Source organism: Sinocyclocheilus rhinocerous, unplaced genomic scaffold, assembly GCF_001515625.1.
Source record: "Sinocyclocheilus rhinocerous isolate Xijiao unplaced genomic scaffold, SAMN03320098_v1.1 scaffold28, whole genome shotgun sequence".
Lineage (NCBI taxonomy): Eukaryota > Metazoa > Chordata > Actinopteri > Cypriniformes > Cyprinidae > Sinocyclocheilus > Sinocyclocheilus rhinocerous.
The window spans coordinates 1,311,638-1,329,012 of NW_015652416.1; the positions used below are offsets into that span (position 1 = coordinate 1,311,638).

The 17,375-nt window shown below is 34.2% G+C and overlaps 2 protein-coding genes and 1 pseudogene across 6 annotated transcripts in view; all 3 read left to right on the forward strand.

Moving 5' to 3' along the window:
• Positions 1–5,290, forward strand: part of LOC107714991 (uncharacterized) — an 11,174-nt gene extending 5,884 nt beyond the window's left edge. For 2 of the 4 annotated variants that reach the window (XM_016520997.1, XM_016520996.1), the window contains exons 2-4: positions 1,351–1,743; positions 2,924–2,968; positions 3,059–3,680. In XM_016520997.1, the coding sequence (XP_016376483.1) occupies positions 1,419–1,743; positions 2,924–2,968; positions 3,059–3,339 (651 nt within the window). In that variant the 5' untranslated portion in view covers positions 1,351–1,418 and the 3' untranslated portion in view covers positions 3,340–3,680. Of the gene's footprint in view, positions 1–1,350; positions 1,744–2,923; positions 2,969–3,058; positions 3,681–4,861; positions 4,904–4,995 lie in introns of those variants that run through there. The other 2 variants (XM_016520998.1, XM_016520999.1) reach the window with 2 other exon arrangements.
• Positions 5,291–6,470: 1,180 nt separating this feature from the next.
• LOC107714955 (cysteine sulfinic acid decarboxylase-like) lies at positions 6,471–13,647 on the forward strand (annotated as a pseudogene).
• A 462-nt stretch (positions 13,648–14,109) lies between these two features.
• LOC107714993 (zinc finger protein 740-like) overlaps positions 14,110–17,375 on the forward strand; it is a 10,210-nt gene continuing 6,944 nt past the window's right edge. Inside the window, exons 1-2 of one of the 2 annotated variants that reach the window (XM_016521001.1) lie at positions 14,110–14,231; positions 16,036–16,186. In XM_016521001.1, coding sequence (XP_016376487.1) covers positions 16,049–16,186 — 138 coding nt within the window. In that variant the 5' untranslated portion in view covers positions 14,110–14,231; positions 16,036–16,048. The remainder of the gene's footprint in view (positions 14,232–16,035; positions 16,187–17,375) is intronic. The other variant, XM_016521002.1, reaches the window with a different exon arrangement.

Here is a 17,375-nt window from a genome sequence, read left to right on the forward strand (position 1 = left end):
GATATATATATATATATATATATATATATATATATATATATACTAGTAATTGTGGCTGAATATTGTATTATTCCTGAACAAACCAAACCAACGTACAAATGTATTAAATTGTGCGCCATAGTCGTTTATTGAAAGTAAACAAAGATGACGCATCTCTAGTAGTGGGCCACTAAACTGGAAAGTCCCTGGCGGATAATGCATAGAAAGATGCGCCATATACACGTATACACCAACAATAAAATAAACACGAATTAATTGGTGTATTGTCGGCACACGCATATATTCTTCAAATCTATCCGCTATATATATTTCATAATTTGAAAGTGATAACAAAGAGCATGTGCAGTTTTTAAAAACAACTCGTCAGTGGGAGGGATCATGAAGAAGATACTTCCTTCATCTCGGATGCACCCATGATGCTTCAGCTCAGTGTTGCCAGATTGGAAATGTCCAAGTATCGTACCAGAAGCTCAAAATTATCGTATTTGGAAGAAAATGATCGTTCTTTAGAAATTATGCATTGTGTATTTTAATTGTTCTGGTTATCGAATAAAGGCATAACACATTAATTTAATTTATCTTTTAATTAATGAAAATCATTCCGCGTTATACAGTAAATTCTGTTGACTGGATTCCACAATTCCATCCATGTTTTCCGCATCGCGGAAATAATAGGGCCATAGGCGTACCTTGCGGGAAGGTCCAAACTCCACCACCATCCATCGTACAGAGATCAAAATTATCGTACAAATACGATAATTATCGTACGTCTGGCAACACTGTTATTTTTTCCTAAATTCCAATTTTTTTTTTATTCCAAATTTACATTTTTTTTTATTCTGTTTTTTTTTTTCCATTTTAATTTTTCTGGACTCCTTTTTAAATGGTTAAATTAAATTAAATTTTTTTTTATTCTGTTTTTTTTTTCCATTTTAATTTTTTTGGACTCCTTTTTAAATGGTTAAATTAAATTTTATTAATCAAAAGCACGTCTAATTAAATAATGAAACGTATACAATTCAACATCAAATCTATTAAAAAGTTTAACAAAAATTACATGTTTAGGGTCTTATGAAATGTTCTATTTCCTTGCGGGAAGGTCCAAACTCCACCACCATCCATCGTACAGAGATCAAAATTATCGTACAAATACGATAATTATCGTACGTCTGGCAACACTGCTTCAGCTACAGTCTCATCTGTTGATCTGTTCTTTATATTGCTGCTTAAGTTCTAGCCAAAATACTAAGTATTTTATTACACGCTATATGCTGTTTTGTTTTAGTCGTCAAGCGCCTTTATTTATATTTTTATTGTTTAAAACAATTTTAATTTCTGATTTTATTACAGCCTTAATTTTGGTTTGAAAACCAGTGTCAAATCAAGGTTTTCACATCACTGACCAAGCACAAGAGGCGATGGATGGGCCTGTAGATGGCATCAAGCTCATTCGGAGACTCAAGACAGAGCTACTGGAGGCTCTGACAGGAGATCCAGATATTCTGCTTCAGCGCTGCCATGCCAGTGGCATACTGTCCAACAATGAGTACAACAACATCAAAGACATGAACATGCGTTCGAAACAGGTACGGGACATCTTGGATTATGTGATTCACAAAGACAACAAGCATGCTCTGAATTTCCTGAAGTTGCTGAAAACACAAGACATGCAAGAGACATTTCCTAAACTGCATTTCCTTCAAAAGCTGCAAATCAACAAACGCAAGACACCAAAAAACACAGGTATGATCTTACACTCAGCCATTGTAAATCATCCATTGTCTACCATTAACACCCCTAGAATTTTGGCATTGTGACTTTTATGCATATTATTCTCATCATTGTAACTTTTTAATTTTTAATGTTGGCTTTCATTACAGTAATAGTAATTTTTTACTGTCTTACAGTTAAAAAAATAAAATAAAATATAGTTGCAATACATTTTGAAAAGTCAAATCATTTAACTTATAAATAATTACATGCGATAAATGCTACCATAATGTATAAATACTGGAAGAGAAAGATAACATAGGCTAAATTTTATTGTTACAGTAATGAGAATTAAACTGTATCTTGCATTACATGAATGAAAATTGGAGGATATAACAAGCTTAATTGTCCTGAAAATCTGTAGAGCTGCTTTAATTTAATTTAAATTCCGTTTAAAATCAATTTGTTTCATAATTGGTGAATTTTTTAATGTGAAGCTTCTTTGAAACATTCTGTCATGTATAAAGCACTATATAAATGATAGCGTTTCTGCGGGTCTTTAAAAGTCTTAATTTGCCCTTCTACAAATTAAGGTCAGAGCAGAAAATCTTAAATTCATAAAGTCTTTGTGTTTTCCAAACAAGTACAAACATCTACACATCAACTCAAGATACATTTACTTGAGGTACAAACTGAACATATGAAGTCAAATTGAACAAAATTAAGTGAGTTTGTTTAAAAGAAGAATATTTATCTCTCAATAGGGGAATGAAAACTTGTTTTCCCTATTGAATTAAGTAGAGCCAATTATATTTGTTCTTATTTTAATCATAAACTCACTTCATTTTGATCTGTTTCTCATAAAACAAGGCTTATGTCATTTTTCTTTTAGAGTAAATGTATCTTGCTTTAAGAATCTTTAGACTTTTGCACTGGGAAACAAGACAAAAATACTGATTAAAAACATCATTTTTTATTTATTTATTTATTTGCAATGTGATCAGAAGGTACAGTAAAAACAGTATTTTTTCTAGTGTACTGTTTTTGTAAAATGACTAAGTAATGTAGATCTTGATAATGGTCACAATGCAAAAAAAAAAAAAGATCCTAATAGTACACTTTGTATATATTATTTATTTCACCCCATTGCCTTCAAACTTTCTAGTACATGCAGTAATAGATTTGTAATTTGTAAATGATTTTGGTTTATCAGAGACGACAGCAAAACGACGACAGGAAATGGAAAACGAGCCGCTGCGTGAGTCACATACACACCTCTGCTTTGCATCTTCTTCAGTAGCAGCTTCATGACAGCACTGCTTCATTACGTAACTTTGCTTTTTCTCAGACTCCAGGATGGTGAGCGAGAAGGAGATGATGATGGTGGCCGGCTGCATCGGGAACAGCTGGAGGGAGGTGGGCATTATGGCACTGGGTATGAACACCACCACTCTTCAGCAGATAGAGGAGGACAACAGCCAACACAAAATGCGGGTTTTCACCATGCTGCGAAAATGGAGCATGCGTGAGAGGGAACAAGCCACGGCAGCTCGTCTCCATTCTCTACTAACCCAAGAAGAGAACGGCATGGACACTCTGAAACTCAACTTCCTGTTGGAAGACAACTGAGGCTGCTAAGAGGAGTTTAATTGGGTGCTGGAGCCATAACATCAAAACCCGGAAGACTAATTCACCATGGGTTCCCTCAAGATTTCATGGGTTTTTATAATGGGGTCATGATTAAAACAAGGTCTGTGGTAAATATAAATGGCTAATGCTGAAGTACACACACACACCCATACTTAAACCATGAATTTTGAAGCAGTTATGCTTATTTTTAAAAATGTAGGTTTGTGATAAATGACTACATAAGAATGTTTGGGGTGTATGCAGTTTACATTGTACAACAAAACGTCCAAGTATCGTGATACCACTGACCTTATTTTACTCATGAATTTAAAGGGATAGTTCACCCAAAAATGAAAATTCTGTGATCATTTACTCACCCTCCACTTGTTCCAAACCTGTTAGAGTTTATTTTCTTCAGCTGAACATAAAAGAAAATATTTTGAAGAATGTTGGTGACCACACAGTTGACGGTAGCCATTGACTTCCATTATGTTTTTTTGCATACTATGGAAGTCAATGGCTACCGTCAACTATTTGGTTAGCAGCATTCTTCAAAATATCTTCTTTTGTGAGTAAATGATGACAGAATTTTTGGGTGAACTATCTCTTTAAAAATCCAATTATAAAAACCCATATGAAAATCTCAAGGGAACCCATGGTGAATTAGTCCTGTGGGTTTTGAAGTTGACAGCTGCAGCACTTTTTATACATGTAGCACTTGCAGACATGCAAATATACCACTAGAGGGAACTATAACTGCTTGTCACTTCTATAAAAATTTTTTTTCATATTTGTATTTTTTTTCTTTTAGTAAATGCTATGTATAAGTCAGATACATACTTGAAATAATAGGGCAACTTTCAAACGCACCGAGCTAAAATGCGGGCATTTAAAATATTTTTCTTAAATTTGATGTGCAAACTTTTTTTTTTGCAAATATCATTATCAAATATGCAAAGATTTTTAAAAAACTATGTAAAGCATGTACATTTGTAATGCAAACTTTTTTTTCAAAAAGGGGCCAGACTGAATTAACTGTCCATGTCGTTGAAGCTAAAATGCGGGCATTTCAAATATTTTTCTTAAATTTGATGTGCAAACTTTTTTTTTTGCAAATATCATCAAATATGCAAAGATTTTTAAAAAACTATGTAAAGCATGTACATTTGTAATGCAAACTTTTTTTTCAAAAAGGGGCCAGACTGAATTAACTGTCCATGTCGTTGTTTTATTCCAATGTTTTATTTTTTTTATGGCATTATTACTTAATTGTTTTTCTCTTAAGCTTATTTTTTCATGTGAGATCAAGTTCCATTCCTACTTTTTAGATTGCACTTCAGCTTGTGTTTGCTTTCTGATGGTACAAATTGCCCGATTTGTATTGTAGCATTCCATCTTAATGTATTCTACAGAATAATGCTTTTCCTTTTCAAGTAAATGAATGTGAAAGCTTTTATCAAAGTCAACTTGAACTGATTCCATGAACAGATAATGAAGTTTAAAAAGTTTTATGTTCCAATAGAGACCGCTATCTGGCAACATAATGGCGACCTTCGCTCTCTCGGCAAGTATCACGTTGTTTCACCCTGGTGTTTTTTCACCCTGGTGTTTCACCCTTGTTCACCCTTGTTCACCCTTGTTTTGCATGCCAAGCAGGTGATAGGATTGGAGGCGGAGCTTTGTATAATTCCATTACACAGGCCTGTCATTAAACAGCATCTAGTCTTGCCAGACTTCATGGAATCTTTTGCTGTGGGATTATAAAACTTGTTTTATTTGATAGATTGCAACCTGATGAGGAAACAATCATTTCAAATTTGTTATCATGCTTGCATGAATTGGATTTCATGTTACTTTTTTTTCTGTTATTGTACTTTTTTGTACCTTTTTGCACTGTTTTGTTACTTTATGTACTTTTATGTCTTATTTCTGTTTTGCAGATTGATCATGTTTCTGGTGATGGGTTATTTGTAAAAAAGTAAAATAAATATAAATAAAAAGAACTAAATGAATCATAACTGTCATTATGATAAAAGTTTGAGGTTATTTTTTATTGTTTTATAGCTTGTTTTATTGTATAATTTAGATATTTGTCAGATTTGTGTTTATTGTTTTATAGGCTTAAGCTATAAATAACTGGCTCCCGGAGAGTTTTTTTTTTTTTTTTTAGGGTTAGGGATGGTGAAGAATGGAAAATCTACAACTCATCTGTTCATTCGGAATCTCTGTATTTTATTTATTTATTTTTAAATTGCATTTGTTGTCCATGTACGTTTTCAGTTTCATATTGATTCAGTTTTGATTGTTTTATTTGATAGATTTTGGTAAACCAAAACCTGGAACATGTAGGAAGGATTTCTTATGTACAAACATGGATGAAACTGTAAAATGCAGGAAGAAAAATTATAATGAGACTACTTATAACATTTAATTTCCAATTCTTTGGGGGAAAATATTTTTCCAAATGAATAATTTTTTGATGACAGCAAAATGCCTTAACATGCAAATATTCAGTTACCTTTTTCCATAGGAAAGACTTTTTCTGTAAGATAACTGACCTGCATTGGTCCTGGCTTTTTTGAACCCTGTGACATTCCATTCCACTCTTCGAGTGAGTGAGAGAGAGAGAGTATGTGTGTGTGGGGGATCATTGTGCAATCTAACAAACATACGTGGAAGGATATATCTTTCTTTCATCAGCAAACTCTAACAGTCTAATGTGAACTTAGAACAACGCTGCGGAGTTTGGAAGATGTTGAACGTTGTACCCCTGTTTTGCAGCATGCATTACCTAAATGATCGTGTGTCATTATATAACATGTAAAGTTGTTGTATCGATCATTCTTACTGGTTGCTTGTGTGTGAGTCAGTTTTAGCACAGTAAATATATCTACCCCCTTATCAACTAAGATGCAGGACCCTGCAAATAAAACCATCCAATGGTAAGATATTCTCAGCATTTTAAGAAAATAAAATGCTGGAAATGATGTTAATCAAATATGTACTTCACAGTCGCATGCAGCTGAGAGCCTCATATCACCTGGGTCTTCAGAAAGCTATTTTTTTAAGTTAAAGATTGATTTTTTGTTGACACCCATATCACTCTAATCCAATTATAGGATGTCACTTGAATGACGAATCGGGCGTGTGCATCCACGTATATGAAGGCTGGATCTTGCAATGAACCACTGAGGGTCTCGAGGCATCCTTAACACATCAGATACAGTAGAGTTTCATGTGCCGAGTACAGAAAGGACATAAAACATCACAATGAGCTCATCTAAAGGTGAGAAGTTTGTTTTTGATTGCACGCATGTAGTTCCCTTAAATGCACTAATTTCATAGTTTTTACTAAATCGTGCATTTCAGTCTGATCATGTAATACTGTAACTGTACGAGAACTGTGTGCGTGCAAAAGTTTCGCCTTATAGAAGCAGGAAAAAACTGCAGGTATACAGGGTTGGGAATGGCAATTGAACGTTTTCCTCATAAAATATCGCGATTGTTTCAATGGAATTTATAGTGCTTACTGACTGTGATTTCTGATTGGATGTGCACATCGGCTGAATTCCGTATTATGCATGGAGTTGCGGCGCTGCTTGGCAACCAAAGCCAGTTAGAGTTAATCAAAAGTGGGACATCAGGTGAAGTAGAACGATTGCTTTTTAAAATTATATCAATTATATATATGCAGTATGCAATGGAATGTATACAAATAATCCATGTCTTTTAAATTAAATAATTTAATCATGCACACATGCGAGTTATCTTTGTTTTACTGTTTAGACTGGTGGTTTTAGGCTGGTCCAATCTGGTCTACATGATGGATCAGTTTTAATAACAGCTGGTAGGGGCGGGATTATGCGTTTACGGTCGATTGCTTTTTAAAATTATATCAATTATATATATGTATATATGCAGTATGCAATGGAATGTATACAAATAATCCATGTCTTTTAAATTAAATAATTTAATCATGCACACATGCGAGTTATCTTTGTTTTACTGTTTAGACTGGTGGTTTTAGGCTGGTCCAATCTGGTCTACATGATGGATCAGTTTTAATAACAGCTGGTAGGGGCGGGATTAGCCTCTCAGATCTTGATCAGGGTGCTTCTGGACGACCTTGATCACCAGATCAGTAACAAACCAGCTGCAATGTTCCATAAACCATGTGAAGATGATATGAAGTTGCTATTATGATATGAGGCTGATTATATATATATATATATATATGTATGTATATGTGTGTGTGTATATATATATGTAAGTATATATATATATAATATAATATATATATATATACACACACACACACACACACACACACACAATTCATAGAATTAAACAAAAGCAAGAAATTTTAGGTTTTTCGTAGTATTTTAGTATATTTCGTCGTGTTTTACAGAATTAAAAATGTTTTTGTAGTAGCCTATTTAAACTTGTTTTGCTCTATACTTAAAAAAACATAAAAACAAAATGCAAAACAATAGGGAACAAAATGAAACAAAACAAAAAAAACAGTAGTGTTGCATAGCTGCATTTTTTTTGCATAGTGTTTTAGTCCTATATCATGTGGAGTAGTTTCTGAAGAGTTGTTTCTGTGGTTAATAAATTAAAATGAATTATTTATTGAACATTGGTTTATTTTATCATATTGCTTTTGCTGTTTTTGCTTATTTAGTAACATGCGTACTTTTATATGTATCTCACAGAATATATGAATGGCCATGTCCATCTGGAAGAATCGGACATGTATGAGTCAGATGGCAAGCTGTTCCTTACTGAGGCTTTCAATGTGATTATGGAGGAGATACTTCACAAAGGAACTGACTTGAAGGAGAAGGTTAAGTCTTTCAAGAATTTATCATCCCATTTAACAACTTCTGCATCTTCCTATCTTATCTTGTATCTCAGGAGATCAACTGCATGTATTTGCATTCACAGGTGTGTGAGTGGAAAGATCCCGATCAGCTGAGAGCTCTTCTGGACCTTGATCTCAGAGAGCATGGAGAATCTCACAAGCAGTTACTGCAGAGGGTTCGAGATGTGGCCAGATACAGTGTTAAAACCTGTATGTTGCATGTGCTGGGATCGAATCCCACTAATTATTCATATTAGCCTATATGTTTTTTTCAGTGTTTTATTCAGAAATTTGTACATTTGTTCCTCCTAAATCTTGAATATGTGGTTGCATCCTGGTCCAGAGCCTTTTCTCGTTCACAGGTCATCCTCGGTTCTTCAATCAGCTGTTTGCTGGCGTGGACTACCATGCACTGACAGGACGGCTCCTCACTGAAACCCTCAACACCAGCCAGTATGTGTGAATGAACTTCCACATAGACGTTTTCAGTTGTTCATGTTAATGTGTTACAGTGAATGTGCCTTCTTAAGGTTGTCAGATGAGTGCTGTAAAAGGGTCCGTATGGCGTTTTATTAACTGAGGGGTTAAAAAGTGTTAAACTTTGAGTAAATTGTAAGCTGTTACACTGTTGCTGAAGTGTTCCATTAAACTCTGTTGTCATAGTAATAAGTAACTTATCAGAGCACTTGAAGTTATCAGATGACACCGTTTGATAACAGCATGGAGCCACTGGTTTCATATAGACCAGGGTTCCTCAAATCTTGCCCTGGAGGTCCAATGAGCTGCAGAGTTTAGCTCCAACCCTGATCAAACTCAGCTACCTGTGATTTTCTAATGATCCTGAAGACATTGATTAGCATGCTCAGGTGTGTTTGATTAGGGTTAGAGCTAAACTCTGCAGGAAAGTGGATCTCGTGGGCCAGATTTGAGGATCCCTGATATAGACTATCTAAAAACTGTGTTGATTAGAGATTGATGAAATTAGGATCTGACATTTTTAGATAATGCAAAGAGTGTTGTTATCGTTGTAGGGTTTTTCAGCTCAACAAGGGAAATATTTATGACTAATTATAACTGGTTATGATTAATAATAAATATTTAGATTATATCTTCGAATTAACTGTAGCAGAATCAATAAACTAAAACTAAAAATGTTTTTGAAAAATTACATGCACTATATAAATTTGAAAAAATAAAAGATGAAATTGCTACAAATGAAAACAGAAAATATAAAAATAAAACATAATTCAAAATCTTAAAGTAATAGTTCACCCAAAAAAATTAAAAAAATGTACTCACCTTCAGGCTATCAAAGATGTAGATCAGTTTGTTTCTTCATCAGAACAGATTTGGAGAAATTTAGCTTTACATCACTTGCTCACCAGTGGATCCTCTGCAGTGAATGGGTGCCGTCAGAATGAGAGTCCAAACAGCTGATAAAAACATCACAATCCACAAGAATCCAGTCCATCAATGAATGTCTTGTGTAGTGAAAAGCGGCATGTTTGCAAGAAACAAATCCATCATTACATCAATAACAAACATGCAGCTTTTCGCTTCACAAGAAGTTAATTGATAGACTGGAATCATGTGGATTACTTTTCAGCTGTTTGGACTTTCTTTCTGATGGCACCCATTCACTGCAGAGGATCTACTGGTGAGCAAGTGATGTAAAGCTAAATTTCTCCATTATGTTCCCCAAATCTATTCCTTTAATAAATACAATAAATACATGCACACATCATGACTGATCCATCTGCAACATACTCAGTGTGAAGTTTTTACAGATACACCTATGAAGTGGCTCCGGTGTTTGTCCTGATGGAGGAGGAAGTGCTCTGTAAGCTTCGCTCTCTGGTTGGCTGGTCAGAAGGAGATGGGATATTTTGTCCCGGGGGTTCAATGTCCAACATGTATGCCATGAACATCGCACGGTACTGGGCCTTCCCTCAAGTGAAGACACAAGGCTTGTGGGCCACACCACGAACGGCTATATTTACATCACAACAGGCAAAAAGACAAGAGCTACTTGTTCTAATCTTAGATTTAAAAGAGCATATAATGCAGTATTATTAAAACTGTACCATACATTTTTTTTAGAGTCATTACTCAATGAAAAAAGCAGCTGCTTTCCTTGGTATCGGAACGGACAACGTTTTCATTGTACAGGTGGATGAGAGGTACAGGAACTTATCTCTAACACATTTTGGAAAACCAGTGTTTCACTTTAAATTGTTTAAAATGTTTTTTTTGTTCCCCTACAGCGGCAGCATGAGAGCAGAGGACCTGGAGGCGAAAATCGTGCAGGCAAAATCACAAGTAAATATTTAAATTATATCAGTAAGATGATTTTTTGGAAAATAGTCTTTTATGCTCGCCAATGCTGCTTTTATTTAATAAAAACAGTAAAAAAAAGTAATATTGTGAAATATTATTATAATTTAAAATATTTTTTTTTCTATTTTAATATACTAAAAAGTTTATTCATGTGATGCAAAGCTGAAATTTCAGTGTCACATGATGCTTCAGAAATCACTCATGCTGAAAACAGTTGTGCTGATTAATATTTTTGTGGAAACCATGATACATTTTTTCAGGATTAATAGAAAGTAAAGTTGTAAAACATTATAAATATTTACTTTCATTTTTGATCAATTCAAGGCATCCTTGCAGACCCCTGATTCATTTTTGAATGGTAGTGTATATAATTTTATAATGAACTAATATGGTAAATTTAAAGCAGTTTGTATAAGTGAGAACTTAGTTCACTTAAAAATGATGATTTATTATCTCATTCCAAATGCATTTGAATCTCTTCCTTTCATGGAACACAAAAGGAAGTGTTTTGCAGAATGTTCAAGCTGTTTTTTGGACAAAGCGAAAGCGGCTAATAGCCAGAAAGTGTTCTAAAGACATCTGATTGTCTGCTTTCATGTATGGAAAAGAGCAGCGTGAACATTAGACAAAACATCTCCTTTTGTGTTCTATGGAAATAAAAGGTCATACAGGTTTGAAAAGACATAAGGGTGACAAATCACTTTTTTTTGCATGAAATATCCAAGGGCCAAAAGTTAATGGTGTTTGGCCATTGTCTCTGTCTCTCCTTTAGGATGCTGTCCCGTTTTTCATTAATGCCACAGCGGGTACCACAGTGCAGGGAGCCTTTGATCCTCTGAACCGCATAGCTGAAATAAGTGAAAGAAACGGCATGTGGATGCACGTTGACGTAAGTGCACCACGTTTACCTTATGTAACAGCATTGTGCAACACGTCTATATGCATGTGGCCCCCACTTTAAAAGTATCCAGTTGTTTGCAGAATTTCACCTGTTTCTAACTGTTACAATCTGGATCTCTCTTTTTTACAGGCCGCATGGGGAGGAAGCGTGCTGTTTTCCAAAAAACATAAACATCTGGTTGCAGGAATAGAAAGGTTTGAACACTGTGATCTGGTTAGAGGAGTAGCCCATTTTTGACTATATCATTTCATTTTCATGTTTTTTTTTTAACACTCAGAGCAAACTCTGTGACTTGGAACCCTCACAAAATGCTTCTAGCGGGATTGCAGTGCTCTGTGGTTTTGTTCAGAGACACCACGGTATGAATGCTTATGGAATGTAGCAATCCATCTATCTTTTCTTTTACTTCTAACCCCGTGCAAGTCAATTAATGCAATGTTTTTGCTTATTAGTCAAATGAACATATTATATTGACTTGCCCACAAGTGCAACTCGCTGCTCCTAATTTTATCTTCCCCATCTCAATCTGTAGAATCTGTTAATGAACTGTCACAGTGCTAAGGCAACCTACTTATTCCAGCAAGACAAGTTCTACGATACAAGTCTAGACACGGGAGACAAATCCATCCAGTGTGGCCGCAAGGTAGATTGTTTGAAACTGTGGTTGATGTGGAAGGCAATAGGAACACATGGGCTTTCAGAGCGAGTGGAGAAGGCCTTTGCCCTTTCAAGGTATTTGATGCATCTGTTAGATGTTGTTGTTGTTGATTAATATACTATCAATCTTTTTAATGTTGCATTTTGTTAAACACTATTGACTTGTATAATTAAATGCATTGCAGTATATTATTAGATTTTAAATAACTGTTTTCTGTTTGAACATATTCTAAAATGTAATTTATTTCTGTAATGCAAAGCTGCATATTCAGCATCATTATTCCAGTCTTCCTTCAGATATCATTTTGATGTGCTGATTTCCACGAAACAGTTATTATTATTGTCAATGCTGAGCACAGTTTGGTGCTTAATATTTTAAACCTTAATATACCGTTACTGTATTACAGTATTATACTTATTTATATATATTTATTTTAATAATCTATTATTTATGTCTGCACTAGGTATTTAGTTGAAGGAATGGAGAAAAGGGACAATTTCAAGTTGGTCTGTAAGGTACAGTGTTGCACTGTATACAAACCTGAAGTAGTATACTTATGTTTACGTAAATATAATGCATGTTTATATGTTTATATATGGTGTGTGCTTTCCAATAGGGGCATTTTGTGAACGTTTGCTTCTGGTTCATTCCACCCAGTCTGAGAGGGAAGGAGAACAGTGCGGATTACCAGGAAAGGTTATCAAAGGTCAGCTTCGTTTAAATGTAGAATGACAAATAATATGGCAGAGAATTTCATTATTGAGCACAGAATGATAGCTCATGTCCAATGTACGCCATCAGGTGGCGCCAGTCATCAAAGAGAGAATGATGAAGCGTGGAACCATGATGGTGGGATACCAGCCCATGGATGGACACGTCAACTTCTTCCGTATGGTTGTTGTTTCTCCTCAGCTGACCACCAAGGACATGGATTTCTTCCTTGATGAGATAGAGGAACTAGGGAAGGACCTGTAGTTAGTTTGAATATCTGTGGTCTACCAATAGACAATGTCACATTATCCCCCTCATCTCGTCATTTTTAAATTTGCGATTTTCTAAAGGTTGCTAAAATGTTGTGACTTATAAGCGGTACATAATACTAACTTCAATGACTAAGCTAGCAAAGAAATATGCATCTACAGAGGTCATAAAGTGAATGAATCTCATAGATTCTGGCCCACCTAAGTATTGAATTCATTTGGAAAACCCAGTTTAGGTATTAGGGCCTTTACTAATGAGCCTGATTATATAAATCATGTGTATTATTAAATAAGTCACTGCAGAGGCCTCCAGAACCAGGATTGAGACGCACTGTGTCTGTAAACGTGATGTCAGCAAAACTGAATGTGCAAAATGATTCACAGGTGGAAAGCGTTTCTGAGTGGCTAAAGCGTGGGCTGTTCCCCTTACTCTCTCTCTCTCTTTCTCTCTCTCTCTCTTTTCTCTCAGAGCCAAGGGCTGTCTCAGAAACAGGAGTGCTTTTTTTAGGACACTTGTTTCAGTGATATCTGTTAATAGGGTGATTTTATGTGTGCTGTTCAAAAATAGCTTTAAATTTAAGTATGCAAAATATTTTCATTTTAGTAAATAAAATTTTTTTTGGTGTCCATAATTTAATAAGGATATTTTATAAATTAGTTGATGATATAGTGACTTGATCGTATTAAATTTGTTTAACACATTGTCTGCACAATTTTGCTTTAGTCTCCTTTATAAAGGAGACTTACCCAAACAATAGGTCAATATACATAGGCTGAACATGTCCCTTGAAGCTGAAAGCGTTATTTGTTGTCTTTTGTTTTACTTTTAGTTTGTAAATGAAAACGTCAATATTTGTCACAAAAACCTTTATATTAGAAAGGATATAATTATATTTCCTAGTTTCCAAATATCAAATAAAAGTTACTTTTCGCAAGCACCACAACATTTTACATATTAATAAAATAAATTCCCTCATAACACTCGTGGACTTTATTTACACCGGAAGTAGCCTTTAATTTGTTGCCAGTGTGGAGATCACGTGACAGACGCTCTCCCCCAGAGAGCACTTCCGGTAACGTTTCCTGTGTTTGTAAACTGAAAAGATTGTCAGACAAGAAAATATTGGGCTACTGTAAACGAAGAAGAGTAAGGTAAAACAAATGTGCGCAGCCTGCGGTACTGGTTTTATTAAACCTACAGCAACATTTTAAAAATATTTTAATTGCATTAAAATATGAAGTTAAATAGACGGTGAACTCACGCGCTGTTGTGCTGCAGGATGAATGGAGGAGTTTACATTAGTAACGTGTTTACAGTTCAGACCGAAGAAAATTAATTTCACTCAGAAATTGAGATTGTAAATATCTGAATTCGCGCGTTTTGTTACTTTTAACCCGTTCAGACCTGAATTCTATTCTGCAAACATAAATAATAAGGCAATGTTTTATTTCTACTCTCAATTCAGCCATACATTGATTTTATATTGTATTATTATATATAATTTAGCCATATATGAATATATATTATAGCATATATTCTGTCATACATATGATTATTATTAATAGTTATTTCATTGCAATGCACGTTGGTTTTGAACAGTAACAATGTCCAGATATCTGTGCATATGGATTTTATATGTTCATAAGTAACTTTAAATACATATATTTTATAAAATGAAGTTTAATAAATTTAGTCTTAAATAATGCTACATTTTTGTGCTTTCAATTTGTTTTTAAATCAAGTGTTTTTTTAAGTGAAATTTTTACATGCATATTAAAGTTAATAGTAGTTAAATTTAAATGATTAGCCTATTTATTATGAATTTCACTCTTGGGGAGCAAGCAAAGCTAAATTTATTTTTGTGTTTGTAAACACATTTGTGGTTCAGGCTCGCAACTTTTCGAATTTTTTAGAAAGTCATATGTATCTGCAATTATGTCTTGTGCCACGGCATTAATATATTTACTAAGATGTCACTAACTAACTAAATAAATAAAAGTGATGTCCATTGTAACAGTCACTTGGTCTGAGCGGGTTAATACTTGCTTTAATTTGCATGCATATATCTCATGGTTTCTAATAAGCACACCAAACCGCAAAGAAGTTTGATTTATTACCTATAATTACAGGCTAAATGAGTTATAATAGAGTGTATTACATAGACACAATTGAGTTCTTGTAAAGTTTGTTTTCTTTGGCTTGTTTTGCTGTAGATTGCAATCTGTTTGCCATGTGATAAGACTGATGCAATTTTATTTTCTATCTCCTGGAATTAATTTAACCTCCAGGACCCTGCCGGTTGCCAAATCCCCTCACGAGCCGAACGAATGGAAATCACAATATACAATATTCACCCACTCACCTCGATCTATATGTCATTGTGATCATACTATGTTAATTTTGTCTAGTGCAATATCTTTCATTGTCCAGTGGCTTCCGTGCCTCATTTTGTTCATTCATGATTTATAGTTGTGTTTATCTGGATCTTTGAGGGTGAGTTAGTCGGACTAATGCACAGGAATAAGCGATGGAAGGAAAGAGGGTGGTTGAAATAAATCTGTTTTTTATTCCAGTGAGTCCAAGAATCCGACCGACCAAATCCAAAATCAACAGGGCATAAACGCTCGGATGTATTCCTACCATTTGAGTTTGACAGAACCGATGAGAATCCACTCCACTCAGCTTTAGTTTTGACCTGGTTTGTTACCAGATGTCATTTAGGGACTCTTGACGCCAATCTGAAGCCAAACTCTTATGGCTTAAAAACACAGCCCTATAAGCCTACATAAACAAAAGCTTGGCAATGCAGACATGGAAAATGTCTGATTCTAGCGAATAAAAGCCATGATTTGTCCACGGTTGACAACTTCTGTTAGTGGTGGGCTAGATGTGTATTAACATCATAGACAGAGATGGATATTATCCTGGCTTTATATCCCCCCCTTCTATTTCTAGGCTTGGGCCCCTGATGGTTGGGGCTTGTGTGGTCTCTAAACACTCTCCCTGCCCCGAGCGAAGCTCTCTGTACCCCAACACACACACACACACTCTCACCACTGCGATGTCACACCTTTCCAACAGCTCAGTGCGAGATCACATGAAATGGGTCAGTGTGTTTTTTTCTCTTCTTCATTTGCATTTTCAGCATTTGTCCACATTTGTTTGAAAAAGAAGGCCTTCATTTTCCTTTTGCTTGGCGTTTCTGTGTATTATCTTTTTGTAATTCACTTCCACAGCGTGACTTGACACAAAACGTACACAGAATTGTTTACAAGTAATGGGGTGGATCTCACAAAAGAACGTATCTGGGACATATTTCTCCCAAAATTATATTTTGCATGAAGTTAAGCCTTTTTAGGGCCATTTGGGATTTTTTAAAAACATTTTAATTACAATTAAGCACATTTCACAAATTATATCTTTACCTGATTATAGATTTTATTTTACTGCATTACACTGACAAATTACTGTATTGCAATAATGAGAATGACCTTTGTGAATAATACGGTACTGTAAGTTGTGGGGAAAGATGTGCATAATTCTTATAACAATGTCATAATGCAAAAATCTTAATAACCTAAAAAATATTATAATATTATTTTAATTTTTGCATAAATTGTGTATTTTTGGGTCATTGAGACAATAATGTAAAAATTCTTTAATTTGACCATTTTTGTCTCAATTATCCTAAAATACATAATTTATGGAAAAATATTAATAATAGTTTTAATAATAACAATTTTGCATAATTTATAATTACTACTACTACTACTAATAATAATAATACAAATTGTGTATTTTAGGATCATTATGACAATGTTAATAAAAATATTTATATGAATTATGTATTTTAGGATCGTTAAGACAATGTTAATAACGGCACAATATATGACATAATTAAACAGGTTCATATAACAGTCAGTATTATTGTTATTATTATTATTTGTATAGCTACGTGTTTTAAGGATCATTAAGATGACATTGCTTATAATTATATTATTATTTGCATGCATAATTTATTTTTAGGATCATTAAGATGATAATGTTGTTAATAATAATAATAATAATGATTAATATTATTATTATTTATTTATTTTAATTTATATATATATATATATATATATATATATGTATATGTGTGACCTGGATCACAAAACCAGTCATAATGATACATTTTTTGCTGAATAAATAAGCTTTCCATTGATGTATGGTTTGTTATGATAGGACAATATTTGGCTGAGATACAACTATTTGAAAATCTGGAATCTGAGGGTGCGAAAAAATCAAAATATTGA